The sequence below is a fragment of the Delphinapterus leucas genome, chromosome 10 (assembly GCF_059928025.1).
Source record: "Delphinapterus leucas isolate spDelLeu-1000000601 "Yukka" chromosome 10, BTC_Dleu_Yukka2, whole genome shotgun sequence".
NCBI lineage: Eukaryota > Metazoa > Chordata > Mammalia > Artiodactyla > Monodontidae > Delphinapterus > Delphinapterus leucas.
Genome location: NC_143138.1, coordinates 65,278,407 through 65,298,334, shown reverse-complemented (window position 1 = coordinate 65,298,334; position 19,928 = coordinate 65,278,407). Strand labels below are relative to the sequence as shown.

Genomic DNA, 19,928 nt, shown 5'->3' with positions numbered 1-19,928 from the left:
TGTTTGTGTCATCTCCTTTCTGCTATCAGTGGTCACATATGCATGTTGAGGGCCTGGTCCCAGGCAAGGGACATATGGCCAACTCCGATGTAAAATGTGAAAGGGCAAGACAGGGCTGAGGCTATAGGTGGGTTGCCATGGAAGCAGGATGGGCAGTCACGGGAGGAAATTGGAAACAGATGTGATCAGCACAGACCCATATCATCCTGATGAGTGATCCCTCTCTCAGGTTGGTCAGGGATGTGCCAGCTATGACAAAACTGATGGGTAACATTTGCTGATTTCCATGGTGGAAGTACTTCCACCAAGGCCAATTTCAAGCTACCAAGAGTTTAACAACCAGCTCAGAAAAATCCTGACCACTTAACAATTGGCAATGGCAAGCCTGTATCCTCTGGCACAGACACAACACAGCCCCCTGGGTATCCTCTGTAAAGTTTCCTCCCCCAACTTGCATTGATGTAGAGTGAGAAGCATGAGGTTCCTCTAACCTGCCTGAGATCAGCCCCACCTGCTCACCAAGAGGAGACAAGCCTGACAGGTAGCAAAGTAAGTGCTCTGTGAGATCCTGTCCTCTGTCCCTCTCAGAGCGGGGAATCTGTGTCTTGGTACAGGTTGGCCCACAAGCAGACCTAAGACAAGCATTTAGTGGAAGTAGTTTGTTTGGGAGGTGATTCCAGAAAGTGCCAGCACGAGTGTAGAGAAGGGAGAAAGGGCAGGACCTGAGTCAGAAGAGGACGTGTCAATGAACAGGTCACAGAAGTGGGCGACAGGGGCTCAAGCCAGCTGGGGACCTCAGGGGGAGGTGTGACATATCTGGGAGTGGACCCCCCAAGGAGTGAGGAAGAGGAGGTATTTTTCTACCAAGTCCCCCCAATAATTGGTTGAGGCTGCTCCCTGGGTTCAAACGCCCCAATGTTTCCAGTCTGCCCCAGAGCAAAGGTCAGCTAGAGAATGGGGAGTGGGCAAGACATGGACAGTGTCTGAAACACCCAAGCAAACAGATATGTGACCTGTGTGTCGCTCTTTGTATCTCTCACACTCACGCAGAGCTCTTCACCCCAATGAGCAGGATGCTTCTTTTTAATGGTAAAAAAACATTTATATACCTTTGATCCCTAAACACAAGCTCACAGGGACTTCCCAGGTGGTCCAGTGGTTAAGAAGCCGCCTTCCAATGCAGGGCATGTGGCTTCGATCCCTGGTTGAGGAACTAAGAGCCCACCTGCCATGGGACAACTAAACCCGCGTGCCGCAACTAGAGAGAAGCCCACGACAAAGAGCCTGAGCACCACAACGATGACCCAGTGCAGCCAAAAATAAAAATAAACACAAGCTCACAACTGAAATCTGGGACCCAGCTGAAGAAACAGTGATGTGTCTCAATGCCAAAGGAAAAGCAAGGAGGGGTGGGCTTTCCAGAGTTAAGATTGTCAAGGGCAAGTGAAACGCTATGGGCATTGTACCTGTAGGCTTAACCCTGAGACTGAACTGCGTCTCTGTGAGTGTTTAACAAAAGCCTGGCCCCTCCAGACTGTCACCTCCATGTGAGCAGGGACAGCATCCCCACCAGCACTGCACACAGAGCAGGTCTCCTTAAGTCCCTACTGGGTGTTGGAGGAGGAGGGCAGAGGTGTGTGAAGGGCATGGGAGGGACCCGAGAATGGAGACGCTGTGCTGGACCTCTTGGCCCTGGCCTCTCCCCATGCCCTCCTGGAAGGAACAGGGGCCTCACCCATGACTGTGTTTACAGGAGTGATCTCTCTCTCTCTCTCTCTCACACACACACACATACACACACACACACAAAAGAGGCTACCCGGAGCTAAGGACTCGGTCCTGGTAAGTGGGAGGAGGGGAGACAAATGAAATTGATGCCTGGAGTAAGTTGCTTTCACAAGAATTTATTTCTCAGAGTCTAGAAGTCTGAACCAGGGCAGGCAGACCCTTAGGTCTTTTCCCTGGGCTCACAATTCACCCAATTAATCTGATTATTGGGACGATAATTGGGCCATACGTCTTCCAACCTCTTAGTATCTTCCTACCCAGGCTTCGCACTCCCCCGACACTCTGGGGCTATGCAAGAGGAAGAAACAAGTTACTATGGAAAATGGGCCCAGGGTAAGACCAGAATCCTCCCCACGTGGACATCCCCACTAACTGGGTGACTTCAGGAGACTTTGGGCCCCAGTTCACTTTCTGGCTGTGACCTTTGGAGCATGTGGTTGAAACCCTACACCTACAGACAGATGAGGAAACTGGGGTCCACAGATGGCAAGGGGTTTCCCAGGGTCACAAGCCCATCCCAGCAAAGCTAGACGGGAGTAGGGGCTGAAAGCACATTACTCTAATCAGTGCCTCTCAGAATTCAGCACAGTCGGAATCCCCTGGAGGCCTTGTGAAAATACAAATGGCTGGGCCCCAGCCCAGAGTCTGATTCAGGAGGTCTGAGTGCGGCCTGGGAATCTGCCTTTCTGTCAAGTTCCCGGGTGGGACCCCACTTAGAGAACCACTGCTCTAAGGGATGGCAGAGCCAGTCCTGGAGGCCTGGGGCTCGGGTGAGGGAGAGGCCAGGTAGGAGGGCCTTTCTCTGCCCTGGAAAGGGCAGTGGGTATTTGGTCCAAAGGATGTTCCTCAACCCACCCTGTTATTAGCTCCACAACACAGAACGGGCCACTCACCACAGTGCAAGTGATATCGAAGTTGTCCTTGATCTGAGCCAGGGTGACTGTCCCCACACACTCTTTCACCAGCTGTAAGGGGAGGTTCGAGCTCAAACTGGAACCCCCGGACCATTGCCTCCCAGCCTCAGCCCAGGGGCTAGAAATCTTCCCCAAAGCCCCCTATTCAGCTCCCTGGGAATCATCCACCAGCACTCTAAGCCCCCAGCCTCACCCCATTCTCCTTGAAGTCACACTGCTCTGGGGGCTGCTGGGTCGTCCTGGGGCACACGGTCTCCTTCACTGTGAAGCTCACAGGCTTTGGGGTGTCCAGGTTCTCATCCTGCTCAAGGATCAAAGTGGGGTGACTGGGCTCAAGCTCATGCTTCCTTCTCTGATCTGTCTCCCTGTCCCTCACCTAGACGGCAGCCTCTTCAGCCCCTCCTGTGTGCCTGGCCCTGGGTTTGCTGCTGGGTGCACAGGGGAAGGGGACAGAGCCCACTCCTGGCCTCGTGGGCACACAGAGAGCAGGAGGGGACCTCAGACCAGCTCTGATGAGAACACCTTCCCCACGGAGGGGCTGAGGCAAGTCAGGGACCACCTGCAGGGAAAGACCTTGTCACTGGAACCTCCAAGCTGAGCAGAGCCCTCCCTGGTAGGAAGACAATGAGGAACAGATGGGACTTAAAGCAGGGAAGTCACATCACAGACCAAGTAACCGCCCCCCCTATCCTGGAGCTCCCAGAAAGCCCTGGAGCCCAGGGCACCTGTTCCCACAGTAGAGATGCTAAGGCAGGAAGCTCTCATGCTAGGAGGGGACCCAGCTCTGGGAAGGTTTCCTGGAAGAGGTGGGAGCCCACCTAGAAGGAGAAGTGCCTTCCTGACAGGAGGTACAGCCTGAGCAGAGGGGGTGACAGCGTGGCCAGGGCTGGCGGGAGACAGCCCCCTCCCCAGGGTCCTCCTGACTCACGGTCTTGGGAGGCAGGTCCAGCTCCAGGAGGCGGTAGAGATTAGCTTCTAAGGACCGCTCGTTGAGCTGATCCAAAGCACGAAACACAGCTTCCCTGTAGCTGAGGGCCTGGGCGCTGGCCGAGGGCACCACTAGTCCCAGCAGCAGTAGCCACAGTGACCACTGCCCCAGGGCGAGGCTGGCCCTCTGAGTCTCCATGGTCCCCAAGTTGGCCTCCTCCCAGCATGCAGGACCCTCCTTTATGCCCCTCCTGGGCCTGATGCAATGGCCCAACCACGCGTCTTCCTGACCTGCCCCATCCCTGATCTCCTCCCCGGCTGTGAGCTGGACTTGCCTCAGCCCCTGCTGTTGCCTCATGGGGTTGCTGGGCAGTGGGAGCGGGAAGCCTCCTGTGGAAGGTGAAGAAATGGTTTCTCCATCTCCCTGACAACATCTTGGCCTCTCCTGGGGCCCATGGGGAGTGCCATAGGCAGGGTTGCTCAAGAGCGTTGAGTCCTCCAGGAGAGGGAAGACCAGGCTGTGTCTTACGCCCCTCGGCCTCCACACTCTGGCCTCCGCAGGAACAGGGTAAAGGAGTGTATTCAGCACTCAATCTCCTCCTCTAGGCACTGTCTGGCACAGAGTAGCCATCAGTTAATGTCGATGAGTGGATGACTGTACCAGCTCCTTCTAGAGCCTTACACACCTAGCCAAACCCTAGGCAGACAGTCAACCCCACACCATCTTGTCTTCTGGGCCCAGCCCTCAGCCAGTCAGGGGCTTGGCTTCATTTGTCCCCTCTCCTGGATTCTTCTCCACTGACTTTCTCACTCTAAAAATGTCCCATCCCAAGTCCCTGCCAGCCGTGGCCTATTGCCCTGGCCCCTCCCAACCAGGTTGCCTCAAGAATAGTCATGTAGAATTTTCAAAGTTCAATCTGGGATTCCTTATGAAAAGTTCCAGCAAAGCAGACTTAAAGGAGCCTATATGGTCAGTCACTTTTTCTTGCTGTACTCATATAAATAATCAGGCCAAGTTTATTGAAACTAGACTTAATTTGCAAGCAAATTAGTCTTAAGTTGGTTATCTTTGATAAAAATGGGGGTAATTTTAGACAGAAAAATTATGTTTCAGTAGAAAATTTAACATGTACTTGAGGATATTAAATACTAGTTCTGTTAACTGTCATTGAGGTTTTGTTGCCTACCTATAAACTGGTCTGGATACTGATTTCTCCTCATTTCCTCTAATATCTGGCTACAACTCTCCAAACTAACGTTTCAAATTTTTCTCCCATCCTCCTGACCTGGAATCATTGAGAACTAAAACTGCCCTTTTCCTGAAGCTATGCAGGCTAAAATAGGACACTTAATATAAATTTCAGAGAAATCACCATAACAGCTCATGTATGGACAATCTTCATGTCTGTTGCTGTGTGGGCCACTCAGAAGCATCACCAGAGATTCAAACTGTGACCTGGGAAAATCTATTAGATTGCCACTGTCTGCCCTCACTCCATTTGAAGAGGATTTAAGCCCAACACCTAGAAATCTGGCTGCCTTCAGAAGTCAGAAATTGGGATTACAATCTGCTCCAGTCACACACCTTTGTTTTTTTAAAAATTTTTTTTGTTTCGATTGTTTCCACAGAAATGCCTCTCATTAAATACCTGATTGCTTGTACTCTGTAGGCCTAACTTGGGGAACCCACCTGCATCACTGCTTCCGAAAACGAGGCCTTTTAACTAAACCTTTTAACTAAACTGATCTATTCTCAGGACTAAGAGACTGGTTTGATGAGATATGGAGCAACCTACCAACTCTGGACAGGCTCACACCTATTTCACAGGATGGTGCCAAATATTAACATTTTCCACAATATTATGCAAATCCTTGAACAAATTCCTAGGACCCTCAAGATCACTGACCTATTATCATGGCTGAAACCTTCAAGTTTGGGACAATGGCTCTAAACTGGATTTCAGACTATTGCCTGTATAATTATTATAAGATTTGCTACTACATTCACTAAAGAGAACAGTATGGAGGTCCCTTAAAAAAAAAACAAAAAACTACCATACGACCCAGCAATCCCACTACTGGGCATATACCCAGAGAAAACCATACTTCAAAAAGATACATGTGGGCTTCCCTGGTGGTGCAGTGGTTAAGAATCTGCCTGCCAATGCAGGCGGCACGGGTTCGAGCCCTGGTCCAGGAAGATCCCACATGTCGTGGAGCAACTAAGCCCGTGTGCCACAACTACTTAGCCTGCGCTCTAGAGCCCACGAGCCACAACTACTGAGCCCACGTGCCACAACTATTGAGGCCCGCATGCCTAGAGCTTGTGCTCTGCAACAAGAGAGGCCACCACAATGAGAAGCCCATGCATCACAACGAAGAGCAGACCCCGCTTGCTGCAACTAGAGAAAGCCTGCGGGCAGCAACGAAGACCCAACACAGTCAAAAATAAATAAATAAATTAATTATTTATTTTTTAAAAAATACATGTACCACAATGTTCATTGCAGCACTATTTACAATAGGCAGGACATGGAAGCAACCTAAATGTCCATTGACAGATGAATGGATAAAGAAGATGTGGCACATATATACAGTGGAATATTACTCAGCCATAAAAACGAACGAAATTGAGTTATTTGTAGTGAGGTGGATGGACCTAGAGTCTGTCATACAGAGTGAAGTAAGTCAGAAAGAGAAAAACAAATAGCATATGATAACGCACATATATGGAATCTAAAAAAAAAAAAACGGTACTGATGAACTTAGTGGCAGGGCAGGAATAAAGATGCAGACGTAGAGAACAGACTTGAGGACACAGTGGGGGAAGGGGAGGCTGGGACATAGTGAGAGAGTAGCACTGACATATATATAATACTAAATGTAAAATAGATAGCTAGTGGGAAGCTGCTGCACAGCACGGGGAGATTAGCTCAGTGCTTTGTGACCACCTAGCGGGGTGCGATAGGGAGGGTGGGAGGGAGACTCAAAAGGGAGGGGATATGGGGATGTATGTATACATATAGCTGATTCACTTCGTTGTAGAGCAGAAACTAACACACAATTGTAAAGCAATTATACTCCAATAGAGATGTATTTAAAAAAAAAAGATTTACTACTGTAATCCTATTTAGATGTGTTTCTGGGTTATAACCTCTGACTTTTAGCATATCAACTACCCAGGTAGTTAAGGTCCTCTCCATCGATGCCCAGGCATCTCTTGGTGGATTGCAGTGTAAACACTGACAGTTGATTGTTTTTTTCTTTCTCTCTTTTCTTTTCTTTTTTGTAATGCAAGTGCCTGATTTAAGCTTTGACAGCCAGGCATCCACTTCAAAGGTGGCTATCTTGAATAAACATGTTGTCAGCTGCGTGACTAGATTAAAAAAGCCAGGCCGCCTCCCCCTACTGAGGGTCCTTTGTTTCAAATTTCTTTAACTGATCATTTGGGCCACTTGTTTTTTCTCCTCCTGTGCTTTAAATTCCTGCTCTTATGTTTTAAATTCACCAATAAAAAGTGAGCCGTTAGAAACCCTAGGCCCCCATCCTCAACTGCAATAAAAGCAGGACCCCAGGCCCATATTCTCTTTCTCTCTCTACCCTAGATGTCTTTGAGTGGCTCCAGTCATGCCACATAATTTCCCAGTCCCATAAATAATGAAACTTGTTTTTTTCAAAGTTCTCTGATGGCGATTGGTGAAGGGCATCGTGCAGTCATAATCAGAACCCCAAGGGCTGGTCCTGTCACAACACTGGCTGTTGATAGTCTGAGACCTGCACACAACACTGACCCTTGAGAGTCCTGCTGAGAGTACTCAGCCAAGGGCTGCCTTCCTGGAGACAGCCGGGCTCAGGCAGAAGGCCATAGTTCCCCCTTCAGGAGCCTTGGCCGAAGAGGTGCTCTCACGAGGCCCAGCTCAGTCCTAGGCCCAATTCATTTCTCGAATGTCTGACCCTCCCAGAAGGCCCACTGCCCACCCCTCAAATGGAGCTCCCACATCTTATGCTAGCAAACCTGCCAGCTCCCACAATTGCTCCAGCCAACCACTTCCTTTTCCACCCTGCCTCCCTCCACAGCCCCTTGGAGAGCCAGGGCTGCATCCCAGCCCTCTGCCTGTGCACGGCCCTCACCATGTCCAGCTGTCCATCTCAGGGGCCATACCCACCAGCCAGCCACAGGGTCCCTGTGCAGCCAGCTCTCTCACAGTGAGTTCTGCCCATTGGATCTTCTGGGGTCCTTATCTGTAAGCCAGCTGACCTCCATGGGGCCTGCCTCAGTTTACTAGAGATGTACTAATAATACGGACCCTCCCAAAGCGAAGGGTTTGGAGTCTCAACCAGAACTTTCTCTGATGAAGGAAATATTCTGTATCTGTGCTATCTAGTATGGCAGCCATTAAACACACATGGCTACTGAGCGCTTGAAATGTGACTTGTGCAACTGAGGAACTGACTTCTTAATTTAATTTTCATTAATTTAAGTGGCCACATGTGTATAAGACAGTGGTAAAGATCCTTTTCTCTTTGGTCTCCTTGCAAAATTTTTCTCCTCCTTTATAGCTCCATATTCCAAGGTGTTTGCGGCAAGAGGATCGCCTTTAACAACCCCAAAAATGTTAGGCCTTGCCCACTCAGCTCAGGACCAAAAGGAACCTCTTAGGATTTGCAGAAATTGACTGTTGTCCTGTCCACACTGACTTGAGAGGGAATAGAGCTCTCAAAGGGAGGCCTTTGTCCCAGAACCATGTTCTTCCTCGCAAGTACCGCTGACCTTCGCTCCACCCCCGCTGGGACAGGAAGGGAGAATCATAGTGCTATTGCCATTTCACAGATGAATAAACTGAGGCCAGCCCAGACCAGGATAAAGCAACTTGCCCAAGATACCAAACTACTCAGAGACAGATGTAAGGCTGAGGCTCCAACCTCTCCCAGCTTCAGCTCACCCTCTCATCCCCCTCTTCCCCTGGCAGATGATGGGAGGACAGCAGAAATCAGCTTGAAAAGGGTAAGTTCTCATGCTTACCATACATCCCAGAAATTCTACTCCTAGGTATTTACCATCAAGAAATGAAAACATTCCTCCACACAAAAATTTGTACAAGAATGTGCAAATCAACTTGATAATAGTCAAAACCCAGGAACAACCCAGATGTCCATCAGCAAGTCCATCAAATTGCAGGACATCCACACGATGGAATGCTACCTGCCAGTAAAAAAGAACAAACTGGTGATATGCGCATCACGAATGAACCTCATAAACATTATGCTAGACATTATGATAAGTGAAAGAAGTCAGATGCAAAAGATCACATATTGCATGATTCTATTTATATGAAACCTCCAGAAAAGGAAAAACTATCGTGATAGGAAATAGATCAGTGGCTGCCAGGGGCCAGGGTTAGGAAGACAAGGTAGACTGCAAAGGGCCGTGAGGGAACATTTTGGGTAATGAAAATGTTCTACATCCTGATTGTGGTGATGGTTGCACGATTGTGCATTTTTGTCAAAGCTGAAATAATTACATTAAAACTGTGAGTTTTATGGTAGATAATTTATATCTCAGTTTCAAAAGTTTTAGAGCAGGGGGGGAAGCGCCGGCAATGTGTGGGCAATTGTTTGGTCTCCCCAGCTCTCCGTGGCCACAGAGCCCACGCTCACATGAACTGGCCCTTGAGCCACTGAAGACGACAGAAAGGGGTGAAGGCAAGGAAGAGCAGTAGCCCTGCAGCTGCCCCCTCCCTGCCAACTCAGGAAGGCTCTGAGTGTGCCCAGGGAAGGGAGGCCCCAGCCACGCTTAGGAGACCACCAACCTGGGGCTGGGGCAAGCCCCTAGCCCACTCTGTGTCTCCATTACCTCTGTGAAGTGAATGCGAGGGCTGCATGGATTAAGTGGGTACTTCTCAGAGCATGTTCCATGGACTAGGGGTGGTTGCGCAAGATTCCCAAGAAAAGGGTCCCATGGTCAAAGAAGTATGTGAACCCTCCCTTGCTGTTTCCCGGAGACTCACAATACACGTTAGCTTACTAAAGGCTGTGAGAGTCCTGCAGGAAAGGAACATGTTTCACTCTGATTAACCCCAATTTCCTCAATTGTGCCCCTTTTTTCACAGAACACACAAACATCCCAGAAGGCCCAGGGCATGCCTTGGAGCCTGGATTTTAGCCTCAAAGGATTGGAATGGGTCCAGCCCCAAGTCCTCTAGGGCAGGTATTGCTCAGGGCTAGAAAGGTCTAGGTTCTGGAAACTGTCAGTGAAAATAATCAATAAGCAATCTATAATAAGAATAGAAGAGAGTTTTATTTGAGCCAAACTGAGGACTATAGCCCGGAAACCATCTTCCCAGATTACTCTGAGAAACTGCTCCTGAGAACCGTGGCTCTCAGCACAGCTTTATATCTTCTCAGAACAAAGAACATTAAACAAGTCAGGGATACATCTCTTCAAGGTTTCAAAAAAAAACAGACCAGCATGTCCACAGCGAGTCAGTATGTCCTTGGCACCTGGGAAGGGAGCCTTATCATCAAAGGAGGAGTACCAGCACTGGTGTCCCAGGAAGGGAAGCATTTAAGCTTTCCCCCATCCCCCACCCCAGGACACATGGCTTGCGGGATCTCAGTTCCTTGACCAGGGATTGAACCTGGGCTGCAGCAGTGAAAGTCTGGAATCCTAACCCCTAGGCCACCAGGGAACTTTAATAAACCCTAAGCTTTATTTTTAACATGGGCATTCTTTTTTTTTTTTTTTTTTTTCCGGTACGTGGGCCTCTCACTGTTGTGGTGTCTCCCGCCGCGGAGGACGCGCAGGCCCAGCGGCCATGGCTCATGGGCCCAGCCACTCCGCGGCATGTGGGATCTTCCCAGACCGGGGCACGAACCCGTGTACCCTGCATCGGCAGGCGGACTCTCAACAACTGCGCCACCAGGGAAGCCCAACATGGGCATTCTTTACTTCTGGTCAATGTGCCCTTTTCTTTAATAATTAAAACAGATATACAATGTATGTTTGATAGGCCACAAACAGGCTGTCTTAGTTACCATAAAATTCAAGTTAACTCGTGTATAAGCCAGAATGACTCCCTATACCTCAATATGTGAAAATTTCTTTTATCAAAACCATGAGCCCTTCCTCTATCTGCCATCCCCCAACAAGGCACCTTGCCTAATGGGGGCCTTTGTCAACCAGTCATCAGCAGGATGGCACAAGAGGCTCTAACTCAACCAGGACAGGAGGGAGACCCAGCAACAACTTCACCTCCCAGAGGCCCAGGGATTGAGAAAGACTGGGACAGGGCAATGTTACCACAAGTCCACCTTCCTGGTCTCCAGCCCCTTCCAGCCCCCGGCACAAAGTCTTTCCTCTCCTCCCAGGACAATCTGTGAGGTGAATAGCACCCAGGTGCAAGCTGTAAGGAGGGCCCAGCTGCTAGCCAGGACCTCTGACTTCCAGAGGGAGTCAGACTCACTTCTCAGAAGTTTATTTCAAACTTCTGAGAAGTGTTTACACTACTTGCTTTGTTCTCTCTTGCTAATGCCTCTGTGTGGTACACTGATCAGGAGTCATTCCTCCCATTTCCTGGAGGGGCGCAACCGAGACCAACAGTGATCAAGAGGCTGACCCATAACATAAAGGGCCAGCTGAGACTAGCAATACAGGTTTGGGGCTCCCGGCCCTGAGCTCGTCCCACCCTGAAAAAGGCTCTAGAGGGACTTCCCTAGTGGTGCAGTGGTTAAGAATCCGTCTGCCAATGCAGGGGACATGGTTCAAGCCCTGGTCAGAGAAGATCCCACGTGTCATGGAGCAGCTAAGCCTGCGAGCCATAACTACTGAGCCCGCGAGCCACAACTACTGAGCCCGTGAGCCACAACTACTGAAGCCCAGGCGCCTAGAGCCCGTGCTCTGCAACAAAGAGAAGCCTCCGCGATGAGAAGCCCACGCGCCGCAATGAAGAGTAGCCCCTGCTCTCCGCAGCTAGAGAAAGCCCATGCACAGCAACGAAGACCCAAGGCAGCCAAAAAAAAAAAAAAAAGGCTCTAGAAGCAGAGCCCCAGAGACTGGGGTGCATTCACTTTTTCACACGTGGCAAGTCCCTCTAGCTGCCTTTTCTACCAACAACACTCCTCAATTCGGTCCCCAAGAATATTCTCCTGGGAAACAAGTGCCCTCTGGTGGCCTCTTTGAGTGCTACACCAATGTCCACCGGGGAAGAGTGGCAGAAAAAGTCAACCTTTTCAGAAGAGAAAAGGGACCACAAGGACCTGTCTCACCACCCCAAGCCATAAGTTCAGTTCATCTTCCTTGCGGGGAGAGGAGGGGAGAGGAATGCTGGTGTCTCGAGGCCCTTTCTAACCCCACTGCCTTCAGGATAACATTCACATCCTTAGTTTTCATTTACACCACAAACATTTCTCCTTCTGGCTACGAGCCAGGCTCTATGCTGCTGCTATTTGGAACAAGAGGCCGCCATGCCCCAGAAGAACTTCAAGGCTGTTCTCCCTCCCTGTGCCTGCTTCCCACCCTTGAGTGGCCAAATGGCTTCCTCTGTCATGACCTCTCCAAACAATTTTTTTAAAAAATTTTTATTGGGGCTTCCCTGGTGGCGCAGTGGTTGAGAGTCCGCCTGCCGATGCAGGGGACACGGGTTCGTGCCCCGGTCCGGGAAGACCCCACATGCCGCGGAGCGGCTGGGCCCGTGAGCCATGGCTGCTGAGCCTGCGCGTCCGGAGCCTGTGCTCCGCAACGGGAGAGGCCACAAAAGTGAGAAGAAAAAAAAAAAATTTTTATTGGAGTATAGTTGATTTACAATGTTGTTAAAGCATTTTTTTTTTTTTAGGAGCAACTGGACAGAGGTGGAAAATCTGGAGTACGGTGTCCTGAAATCCAAGGGCAGAAAATATTTCTAGAAGGGAGTAGTGAACTGTATCCAGTGCTATAACAGATGGCTGCTGAGCAGAGTAAGACAGGCATGCGAATTGATACTAGGTTCAGCAAAATGAAGGTCCCTGGAGAATTTGCCAGATGCCATTTCCACGGAGTCGGCAGGGTGAATGTCTGGTTGGAGTGGGTTCAAGAGAAAATGGGAGGTTCGGAGATTTGGATTGACATGTATACACTAATATGTATAAAAGAGATAACTAATAAAAAAAATACTTTTCCAAAAAAAAGAGAAAATGGGAGGAGAGAAGTTAGAGACAACTTTTTTGCGTTTTATTATGAAGGAAAGGACTATAGCTAGAGGGGAAAGTGGGGTCAAGGGAAAGTTATTTTGTTACTAACAGGAAACATTTCACTGAAATATACTATTCATATAGAAAAGTGAACAAATCAGGAGCCTGCAGCTCAGTGAATTTCCACAAGGTGAGCACATTCATGTAAAAAGTCCTCCTCTTCCCTCTTGCGTCTGGGAACATATGTATATGTATAACTGATTCACTTTGTATAACTGATTCACTTTGTTATAAAGCAGAAACTAACACACCATTGTAAAGCAATTATACCCCAATAAAGATGTTAAAAAAAAAAAAAGTCCTCCTCATGGCCTTTTCTAGTCACCACCACCCCCAGAGATCACCAGGACCTAATTTCTATTACCAAGGGTAAAAAGCAGGACTTTGTTTAACTTTATGCTGCGGAGTCAAACAGTATGTCCTCTTCCATGTCTAGCTTACGCTCAACATCGATTGTGAGATTCATCCATGGTGTAGTTTTCTTAAATTTATTTATTTTATTTATTTATTTTTGGCTGCGTTGGGTCTTCGTTGCCTTGCGAGGGCTTTCTCTAGAGTGGAGGCTACTCTTCGTTGCGGTGCCCGGGCTTCTCATTGGGGTGGCTTCTCTTGTTGCGGAGCACGGGCTCTTAGGTGCGTGGGCTTCAGTAGTTGTGGCACGTGGGCTCAGTAGTTGTGGCTTGCAGGCTCTAGAGCACAAGCTCAGTAGTTGTGGTGCACGGGCTTATTTGCTCTGCGGCATGTGGGATCTTCGCGGACCAGGCCTCAAACCCATGTCCCCTGCACTGGCAGGCAGATTCTTAACCACTGCGCCACCAGGGAAGTCCCAATGGTGTAGTTTTTACTTTTCATTGCTGTATGAAAGAACCTCCAGGTACCCATTCTATGGTTGATAGGCATTTGGGTTGCTCTCTGCTGGAGCAAAAACAAATAACGTGGCTATGAACATTTGTTTAAGTGCTTGTTGGTGCACTTTGAACTGTACTATACCTTCTGTGCCATCTCTTGCCATCCCAGAGCCTTCCTGTGGCTTCTTCCTCACCTCCCACCTCTACCACTCACTCAACACGATGAAGACCTCTGCATGGCCCCCTTCAGTGACTCCCTTCAGTCACCAGGATTGAACCATAGACTGGCCACTCCTGCCTTGCGGTGGCTTCTCCAGCCCCACCTTCCTGGGCCTCTCCTGCTGCATCCAGGCTTCAGTGCTGGTGCCCTCCAGAGCCAGCCTCCTAAAATACTCCTTGCACACCCTCAGTGGACATTATCATCCTTATGCTAATGAACTCCAAATCTCTCTCCAGTGCCAACCCCCAGACAGTAGACAAGCCCAAAACTGAGCTCATCAGATATCTCCAAGAACTGTGCCTCTTATTGTTGAAATAATGCCACCACCCACCCAGGTGCTTAAGTCCTTTCCTAGAAATCATTCTAGACTCCTCCCGTTCCCTCCCCCACCTCAATGACTCAGCTATCAAAACCCAGTGAGCTCCATCTCCTTCCTCAGCTCCCAAGGTCACTCACACCCCTCTTCCCATTGTTGAGCCCTCACCCCGCTTCCCACCGCCTCGGTTCAGGATCTTGCCATTCCCCACCGGAACTATTTGGACAGCCCCTTCCTTGTTCCCCAGGCTTCCCCACTCTCCCCCACTGACCCACCCTGCAGCAATTTTCATCCACCCTCCACACCCTCCACTGTCCACAGGATGAGGCCAATCCCTTCAGCATGCTCAATCTTTCAAGAATTGTCCCCTTCCTCCCACTTGTGTCCTCACAGCCATTCCCACGAGCCCATTCTGCAGAAGTAGTATCCTCACCTCCTGGCTTCTGAGGCCTCTTTCCTCTCCTTAAAAATCACCCCACCTCACCCCACCCCGAATCACCCTTTTCCAACAACCTACACCCTCAAGCTTCAGTAGCTTTAATCTCCTTTGGGAAGTCCCCCTTCCCTTCCCACTCCAGCTTTCTGAGTCTCCATCTCCATCCCTCCTCCTAGCTCCACCAGCCTGCCCCAGACAGCATCCATTATCATGATAATGCTTTCATCACTGTAAGCATTCCTCTGTGAGGCTGTATTTGGCAGATGTAAGCCTGCTGAGGGTAGGGATTGTGGCATTTTATTTCTAGCACAAGGTTTGTCCCCGTAGGCAATGAATAAACATTTGTTGAGTGAATGAACGCAAGAACAGGGATGTTGAGCCAAGTAATAAACTACACAAAACAGGAGGAATGGGAAGGAATTTTTCTGAGATTTTTTTGGGGGGCCGCTCTGCGAGCAGCTTGAGGAATCTTAGTTCCTGACCAGGGATTGAACTCAGGCCACGGCAGTGAAACCGCCGAGTCCTAACCACTGGACTGCCCGGGAATTCCCACATTATTTTTTCATACAGCTTTTGAGATGAACACCATTATTAGCTTACTGAGCCTATCGGCCACTGCTTTTCGAAGTGTAGATCACAGGCCATCATAACACATTTATTTTAGGGATTCATAGCTAGGATTTTTTAAAAATTTCAAATTTTTTCATAGCTAGGATTTTTAAGTCACAAAAATAAAAGAGAAAACAGTGTATTACAGGTAGTACTGAGTAAATGATGTATTGAAAACTTTTTGATATGTGTGTTCCAGGTCATGGGTCCAAAACGTATGGGAGCCCCTGCTTTAAGCAGTTGGGGGGTACAGGAAAGGGCTTCAAACAGAGGGTGAGAGGAGATCAGATTTGCATTTAGAAAGAGCATTTACGGGTCAAGGGCTTGGGAGTCCAGCCAGATCAGGTCAGCAGCGGGGGAAGAACAGGCAGGTGAAGGTGCCGGTGCCTTTTCCTGCCAAGGGCACTAGGCAGGGTCACAAGTCCGGTTAGGAAGGAAAGAGAAGTAAGTGGACTTGAGGTAAGTAGAGTTGTGAGTTGCCGGCGTGCCATTCTAGGTGAATTCAGAGGTGGGGCAGGAATTCAGGCAAGATATTCCTATCAGTAACGGGAATTTGGGAGTTCTCTGCCGTAACGCAGGAGGCCAAAAAAGTACTGGGGGTGGGTTTCACTGTTCAGGAAGCACCCACGAAAGAATGGGCAGAGGTGGGGGTGCGGTTTCTGCTAGAAAAGTTTGTTATCCCAGAGCAGACATTTAACCATGAGACAAGATTTAGCCTGTGCTCAGAATACCATCCTACAGAGCTTGTTACCCAGCACAAACCAGGATAAACACAAATTATGTATTAGAATAATGTGTGGGATCTCTGGAATTCAGTGGCCTTAAAAGTCATTCAGTTAAGTGGTTCCCAAACCTGTGTTTCAGAACAATTCATAGAGCTTTCTGATTATACAGATTCCAGGCAAGGCCCTACACCAAGCCTATGAAGTCAAAATATCCAAGGGAGACCAGAGAATCTCTATTTTCAAACAAGCTCCCCAAACTGGTAGCAATTAAAAAAAAAAAAAAAAAAAAAGAGGAAATTTATCTGTTAATATGGAACCAACTCCAAGATATATGAAGTGGAAAAAAGTGAGATTCAGGACAGTGTTTATAACATGTTGTTGCCGTCTGTGAAAAATGAAAAGTATGTGTGGCGGAATATGTACATGCACTTGTTAGCACAGACACAGGCTCTAGGAGACACACACACACAAAGCTGGCCAGTGATGACCAACGGGGAGGGAACAGGGTAGACAGGGATGGGAGGGAGATTTTGTCTAGGCCTTTTTTGGTATCATTTGAATTTGTCCCATGTAAATGGATTGCGAACTCAGTAAATAAATAACTAAGTAAAAGTCAAAACTCCCCAGATAACTGTAATGTAGAACTAGGATCTGGGAACCCTCGATGCTAGGTACTCCTCACCCCCACAGCATCTAAGACCCTGGTTATACAGACTTGTGGACTGCTCATTCCACCTTGGAAAGCTTTGTTAGTTCTGACTTTCCTTTTCAGTGTTAATCTGAAACCTTGTAGCCTCCAGGGAGGCTCACGCTGCCTCAGGTAACCATGCAGAATAAATCCAATCTGGCTAACAGCACAGGTGGGTGAAAGAAGAATGGGCACATGTAAAATATTAAATCAGCCAGGGTTATCTTTTTCAAATATAAATGTAAACCTTTCAATTATTTCCCATTGCCCTTGAGATAAATTTGCAGAATGTGGTCTACAAGCCCCTGCAGAGTCTGTGCCCTCTGCAACAACCCCTCCCCCTCGTTCTCTGCCACAAGGTGGGGAGGGGGGGACTCCTCCCAGCCTCAGAGATTTTGCTTAGGGTCTGTCCCTCTGCCCAGAACACGCTTTCTTCCACCTCCTAAGGACTTATCCGCCCGGTCACTTCCTCAGAGATTCCCTGACGGTACCAGACCAGATTAAATTCCCTTCTTAAACACTCTCAAAGCAGTCACACTTTTTCTTTGCAGCATGTATTCGATCTATATGTACTGAGGGTTTCCCTGAATCAGGCACTAGAGTAGAGAAAACGAAAGGGGGGGGTCCCTATCCTTTTGAGTTTATTATCTTTTGGGGGGGCATTAAATTATCACAGAAACCAGTGTAAACACGTGGTGCCTGGAATGTGGATGGTAACAGGGGAATGTGTCAGTGACGGTATCTGAGGGTAGAGCTTTCTTAAAAGGGTGGGTGTTAGCTGAGTGAAGAAGAGTATTCCAGGCAAATCTCCAAGGAAGCATTAACCCTGTCTGTTTGGATCTGGCAAATTGGTAGGCTCACAGTAGAGACTGAATGAACGAGTGAACAAAAATCGACTTGCCCCAAAGCAGAGCTAGATTAGAATTCAGACCTCTCAATTCACAGCGCAGGGCTCTTCCCTTCCCCCCAGAGCTGCTCCAGGACTTTGGAGAGCATTCCTGAGTGAATGGGGAAAAGGGTTTGGTTAAATTATTTCTTTTCTTTTGCTTTTATTTCACAATCCATGGACCCAAACATTAAAAAAAAAAAAAAAAGTCTTCATCAACCTTTTTTTTTTTTTTTTTTTAAATTTATATATTTATTTGGCTGCACCAGGTCTTAGTTGCGGCAAACTGGGATCTTTGTTGCTGCGTGTGGGATCTTTAGTTTCGGCATGTGAACTCTTAGTTGTGGCACGTGGGATGCAGTTCCCTGACCAGGGATCGAACCCAGGCCCCCTGCATTGGGAGCGTGGAGTCTTAGCCACTGGACCGCCAGGGAAGTCCCCAACAACATTTAGAAAGGAAAAACAAAAAAGGTTCTCTAACATTTCGGACACAGTTTTCATTCCAATACTTGGATTGCTGGTGGAAATGCTTCAGTATGTCAACCTACTTGGGCAAATCCCATTCAGGAAATGTCTGCTCGGGCAAGGACTTTCCATTCCTTTAACCATGAAACAAATATTGACTGTATAATTATAGTGTATGTCCATACAAAAAGTTCAAAATGTTGACCATTGATTCTTTGAAGATGGTAGAATTATGGATGATTTTTTAAAATTATAACTATCTGTATTTTCTAAGGCTGTAATTATTTTGTATTATTTGCATAATACAAACCTTTGAAAGCAAAAGCTTTTTATTTATTTTTTTAGTTGAAGCATAGTTGATTTACAATGTTATGTTAGTTTCAGATGTACAGCACAGTGATTTAGTTATACATATATACATTCTTTTTCATATTCTTTTCCCTGACAGGTTATTAAAAAATATTGAGTATAGTTTCCTGTGCTATACAGTAGGTCCTTGTTCGTTATCTATTTTACATATAGTTGTGTATATATGTTAATCCCATCCTCCTAATTTATCCCTCCACCCCAGCAAAAGCTTTTTAAAGAAATATTTAATGAATTTAACGGTAGGCCCAAAACAGAGGTAGTGGTCATAATCTCAACCAGACACCTAAAATAAATATACAACCTAAATAATCAAGAGTATTTGCTCTAAACATGCTATCTAAAGACAAGTCCTCTTAAGGACTGATTGCTGTACCTCTGCCTCTCTCATAAAATCATTCATTCTAGGAGTTGCCACTGGTACAGAGGATATAACAACAAATCTGGTCATCTATAAAATGGGGACAATTCCTGTCTCATAGAACTGTTTAAGAATTAAATGAATTAGGGCCCTGGTGTCAGAGTGGTTAACAATCTGTCTGCCAATGCAGGGGACATGGGTTCGAGCCCTGGTCCAGGAAGATCCCACATGCCGCGAAGCAACTAAGCACATGTGCCACAACTACTGAGCCTGTGCTCTAGAGCCCGTGAGCCACAACTACTGAGCCCATGTGCCACAACTACTGAGCCTGCGCCCTAGAGCAACGAGAAGCCACCGCAGTGCGAAGCCCGTGCACCACAACGAAGAGTAGCCCCCGCTCCCCACAACGAGAAAGCCCACGCGCATCAACGAAGACCCAACGCAGCCAAAAATAAATAAATTTTTTAAAAAAGAATCAAACGAATTAATAGATAAAGCCCTTGGAACACGGGAACCTAAGCACTTCATAAGCATTAGCTATTATTATATTTACGGTATTGCTATCCCAATGAGGTAAGAAAGGGTGGGAGAGAAGGAAATGATTCTGAGAAAAGTATTATACAAGAGCTAAAATGGAGGTGAGCAAACAATGCCGAGGCCCACAGTCCAGGCCGTAGGGTTAAGTCTTGTGGTCAGCGGCTCATGGCCAGCACTACCTGTTGGACAGGAGTCAGCGGTCCAGAGTTGGGCCCTGGTGTTCAGGAGGCAGCGCCCAGTCCTTGGGTCATTCACTTCCCTCTCTCGCGATAAAATTAGGGCCTGGAGGCCCAGGGTGGGAGAAGGGCCCGGACAGCCTTCTCCACCCTCCACATTTCCTCAGTTTGCGGAGCGCGGGACGGGCGGCCGATATACCTTTGGCCTAACGGGGGTAAGTAGCGACTGGACTGCCGCTGGCTGTGCGAACTACGCTTCCCAGCATGCAATGGGTCAAGAGGGGCTTCCGGTCTCACCCGGCGCCTCGCAGGTTCAGCTGGGAGTTTTCATTGACCTCCGAGCCACTCTGGCTCAGAGGAGCTCAGGTCCCCTCTAGGCCCCTCCCCTTTCTGAGGAGGGGTGACCTCGCGGAGCCCCGCGAGCTGCTTCCTTCTTCCCCT

The 19,928-nt window shown here is 48.2% G+C and overlaps 1 protein-coding gene across 2 annotated transcripts; it reads right to left on the bottom strand.

Moving 5' to 3' along the window:
• Nucleotides 1-1,426: 1,426 nt before the first annotated feature.
• On the bottom strand, nucleotides 1,427-19,926 carry LOC111171039 (cathelicidin-5-like). 2 transcript variants are annotated; one of them, XM_022566691.3, is made up of 4 exons: nucleotides 3,631-19,926; nucleotides 2,896-3,003; nucleotides 2,682-2,753; nucleotides 1,427-2,076 (listed from the first exon to the last, which is right to left on the bottom strand). In XM_022566691.3, the coding sequence occupies exons 1-4, from the start codon at nucleotides 3,985-3,987 to the stop codon at nucleotides 1,975-1,977; spliced, it is 639 nt and encodes a 212-aa protein (XP_022422399.2). In that variant the 5' UTR covers nucleotides 3,988-19,926; the 3' UTR covers nucleotides 1,427-1,974. The 2 variants fall into 2 exon arrangements, with proteins under 2 accessions (XP_022422399.2, XP_022422398.2); XM_022566690.3 differs by having other exon boundaries at nucleotides 1,959-2,753.
• Between the last annotated feature and the right edge of the window lie 2 nt (nucleotides 19,927-19,928).